The sequence below is a fragment of the Haplochromis burtoni genome, unplaced genomic scaffold, assembly GCF_018398535.1.
Source record: "Haplochromis burtoni strain Fernald_Lab_line unplaced genomic scaffold, NCSU_Asbu1 Contig_2415, whole genome shotgun sequence".
In the NCBI taxonomy this organism is placed as follows: Eukaryota; Metazoa; Chordata; class Actinopteri; order Cichliformes; family Cichlidae; genus Haplochromis; species Haplochromis burtoni.
In genome coordinates this window covers 7,362-10,933 of record NW_024584776.1, presented here as the reverse complement: position 1 = coordinate 10,933, position 3,572 = coordinate 7,362, and the positions used below count along the sequence as shown (strand labels likewise).

Genomic DNA, 3,572 nt, shown 5'->3' with positions numbered 1-3,572 from the left:
CTCATTGTATGGACCCAAAGAGACATGGCTGTGGTTAGCATCTTCCCTGATGTAGACTTCTGTGAACCACGATTGAAGAAAGCACAGGAGTTAATCAAAAAAAAAAAAAAGTGCCTTCCTGAACTTCGAATATTTTTCTCTATGCGTAGTGCAGCTCTGAATATCTAATTCTTTCTTTCTGGGGTCTACTTTTATGCCTGATGTGCCTAGACATGTTCACAATTTGCTTTCACTACTTTAGTACTAACAAAATACCACTTTACAAAATGTAAATAAAGAAACAAAAGATTTTTTTTCTTGCCTTTCATTACTTTTATTACAACAACGTCAAAGGCGATCAAAGTAGTTACAGTGAAGAATAAGTGTCAGTTACAGTTTACAAATACATTAATGTAATGACAACGTTTTTATAACATAACGCACTACCAACTGTCTTGAAATTACTATGTCTTAAGAGAAATAATCACAATACATACAGCACACGTTTACGAATTTTTAACAAGAGCAAGTTTCAGTTGTCCCTGGTTTTACCACCACACTGGGACACATGTTCACCAAAACGCAGCAAACCTTCACTATTTTATCAAGAAGGGTCACATCTTCACCCTCACATGGAAGAAGTAGACGGATTGGCATGGTGGTATGCAGCATTTTGAACTTATTGCGCGAAGTACCTATTACTCGCTCAACATGAATTCTTAGGTGGGCAATGGCTCTCTTATCTTCTATGTCCCTGGCATCGAGTTGACAGAAGCCCTTTGTATATGCAGGGATCTTAACCTCTGCACACATCATTCCCACAGGATCTCTGATTTCAAAGCCTCTGTCAGCCAAAACTACATCCCCTGGTAACAGCCTTTGAAGAATACCACAGTTCTCTGTGATATGTCTGTCTGATGCACTCCCACCCCACCCCTTGGAAATGAATGAAATTGCACCAAGAGGTGTAATCCCAACAAGGTATTTCATGGTGTGTGTACCCTTATACTGAGAGTATGTTTGTGCACGTGCCTTTAAATTTGATGGTCTTTCTGTACGAATTTCAAAACAATCTACAATGATGGCTACCCGTTTTCCAAAAATTTCAATAAATTGAGGGGGCACTGTGGCCTGTAAACAGTGCCTCTCTGGCCAGTGCACCAAGGCTCCTAAGCGGGCATACAAAACATCAATGGTATCGGTAAAGACAGAAGACAGAGTTTTGTGGGAAACATTGAATAGATCACAAAGATGCTGGACAGGAAGATCAAGTCTGAGACGCATGAGTGTGAGTAATAGCATTTGGAAATGCGACAGTTTCTGTGACGCTGGCAGAAAAGCTTTTACATTGTCAAACACGGCCAGTAAAATTGCAAAACAAGGTAGTCCAGTGTAATATCTTACTTTTTCCGTGTCATCCTTTAAAAAATGTTCATTCAGCTCTGTCTTTTTCAGTTGTGATTGAAGCTTCCTGTTCTCCAACAACCGGTTTACTTCTGCTCTGCTCTGTTCACAGCACACACAATCCTTCGTCTGTCTAGTAGCCTCTGTGTGTCTTACTGTCAGATCAAGATTTTCTACATTTGCAGTTGCTAACTCGGCCTCCACTTGTCCAACACAACTCTGGCCCACAGCCTCCTTGGCAAGGTGACTATGGTGTTGGTCTTCTGTCGTGTCCAACTTGAGCTGCTCTTCATGTGTGACTGCTGCACAGGCCTCACCTTCACACTCTACTACTCCTTTATGAAAGCCTGTCAGATACAAAAAGTACACACACAAAAGGGAAATGTTCAGCAGTATTCCAAATAAGGGCGCATGATTAATTAAAACGCTATGTGATGACAGTGAGAGCACTTTTTTTAATTTTAGGATGGGGGGTGGTGTTCTTTACCTCCGACTGCCGCTCTTTGTTGCGTTCGCCGTCTGTGACGGTCAGAATTAGATGTTAGGATTTCGGAGTGCCCCATATGGAGCGTTGGAACCCAGTCAGGATTTGTCTCATCCATTACATTGGCTGGTTTACCTACAATTACGCAAAAATAATATTAGCGTATCTATACATAGAAAGTATGTCTGCGAATTTACTCGGTAGGATGTTTGACCTCTGAGCGCATCAACATTCAAACTAATAGGCTATAAAGCTTGATATGTACATATTTAGAACTTACCGGACTGAAAATGTCTGGAGCACACCAACAGATGTTTGGAGATGGAAGAGAACTTGATATCAGGTCTTCTCACAGCTGCTATCCAGGCTAGACGCCGTCTTTTGGTTACATCAGCAACATGAGCTCCCTCATGTTGCTTCCAGGTGGGGAAAGAATGAAAAGATAAACCGTTTTCAGGCTTGTTCCTTTGCCGGTCGCGCGAACTAACGTTGCAACCGATTACAAAGCAAGTACGAACCATAGCTAATGTTCTCCGTGTGCTTTCGCTCCTCTTTCGCTAGCGCTTTTTTTGACCCAGAAATATGGCGCCTCAACCAAAAATCCTGACCACGCCCCCTCCCGTGACATCACGCTCCAAAGGCCTCCAAAGACTGCATCCTTGGTTCAACTGTTTGGCCAGTAGGCAAACTGCAGGGGTTCGAGCAGGATTTCTTTGATGTCTTTCAGGAGTGCTAACACCATACGTGCCTCCCTGCCGATTTCAGTGCCCCTCCCGATAATCTCCCGGAGCCACCATTCTCCCGAATTTCTCCCGATTTTCCAACAAAATTGAAAAGCCATATCGCAGAATTCATAGCGCGGCCCTGCCAATTCCAGTTTCCAACAATGGCGGCAGCTACTTAGTTTTAATATTCCTCTTATTATTCTTTCAGGGTCGCAAAATAAACTTTTAACATATTTTCAGGTGAGAATGTAGCTGTGTAAACTTCAAATATCTGAGCCAGCGAGAACACCAAACTCCCGACACATCGTTTTCAAACCCCCGCGGTCTTTCGCTACTCGGGTTAAACATGATATATAAGTCACTTTGACAACTTAAAAATGGTATTGTTTGGCTTTTTCAGTGTTTTATTTGTTCGTGAGTAACTCGGTTTGGCTGAGATTAAAGTTATTCGATTATATTAAATTAATTTAACTTTATTAATCCCTCGGGACGTTGTTTACAACGGTGACATTTAACGTTTTATGCGATAAATAAACACTGTAAAATGTATTCCCCCCCCCACAACAGCCCTTTTGAATGTCTCACTAATTCTGAGGTTGGCAAGTATGGTTAACACTAGTCTTTCAAAGGACTTAATGACAACAGACATCATGGCGGCAGGATGATGGTGGAGATCTGTTATAGACCAGGGTGAAGATGATGGGGGGAGGGGGCAATAGGTCAGCACAGAGTCTCAGATACAAGGGGGGCAAACTGTCCTGGAACCCTGGTGTTCTCTGACAGAGCAGACAAACATCCTCTTCACAGATCTTTAATGTAAGCAGGGGGTCAGAGGGGAGGGAGTGAGGGCTGCTGGTTCTTTTTGTGTGGATGTGAGGGTGAGCATAAGGGAGGTGTGAATAGTTGTCTTTCACATCTGCAGTAGAAGGTGTTAAGGTCGTCAGTCAATTGAGGATCCTCTTCACAGAGGGGGGATGGAC

At 42.8% G+C, this 3,572-nt stretch overlaps 1 protein-coding gene across 1 annotated transcript; it reads right to left on the bottom strand.

The window, feature by feature from the left end:
• Positions 1-297: 297 nt before the first annotated feature.
• On the bottom strand, positions 298-2,148 carry LOC102293686. The gene is made up of 2 exons (XM_042217645.1): positions 1,871-2,148; positions 298-1,730 (listed from the first exon to the last, which is right to left on the bottom strand). The coding sequence occupies exons 1-2, from the start codon at positions 1,983-1,985 to the stop codon at positions 496-498; spliced, it is 1,350 nt and encodes a 449-aa protein (XP_042073579.1). The 5' UTR covers positions 1,986-2,148; the 3' UTR covers positions 298-495.
• Positions 2,149-3,572: the final 1,424 nt, after the last annotated feature.

Excerpts from the sequence above, each read along its gene's own strand:
- LOC102293686 (XM_042217645.1), bottom strand. The coding sequence starts at position 1,985 with ATGGATGAGACAAATCCTGACTGGGTTCCAACGCTCCATATGGGGCAC. Across the intron at positions 1,731-1,870 it reads ACAAAGAGCGGCAGTCGGAG|GCTTTCATAAAGGAGTAGTA; the intron begins GTAAAGAACACC and ends TGTATCTGACAG.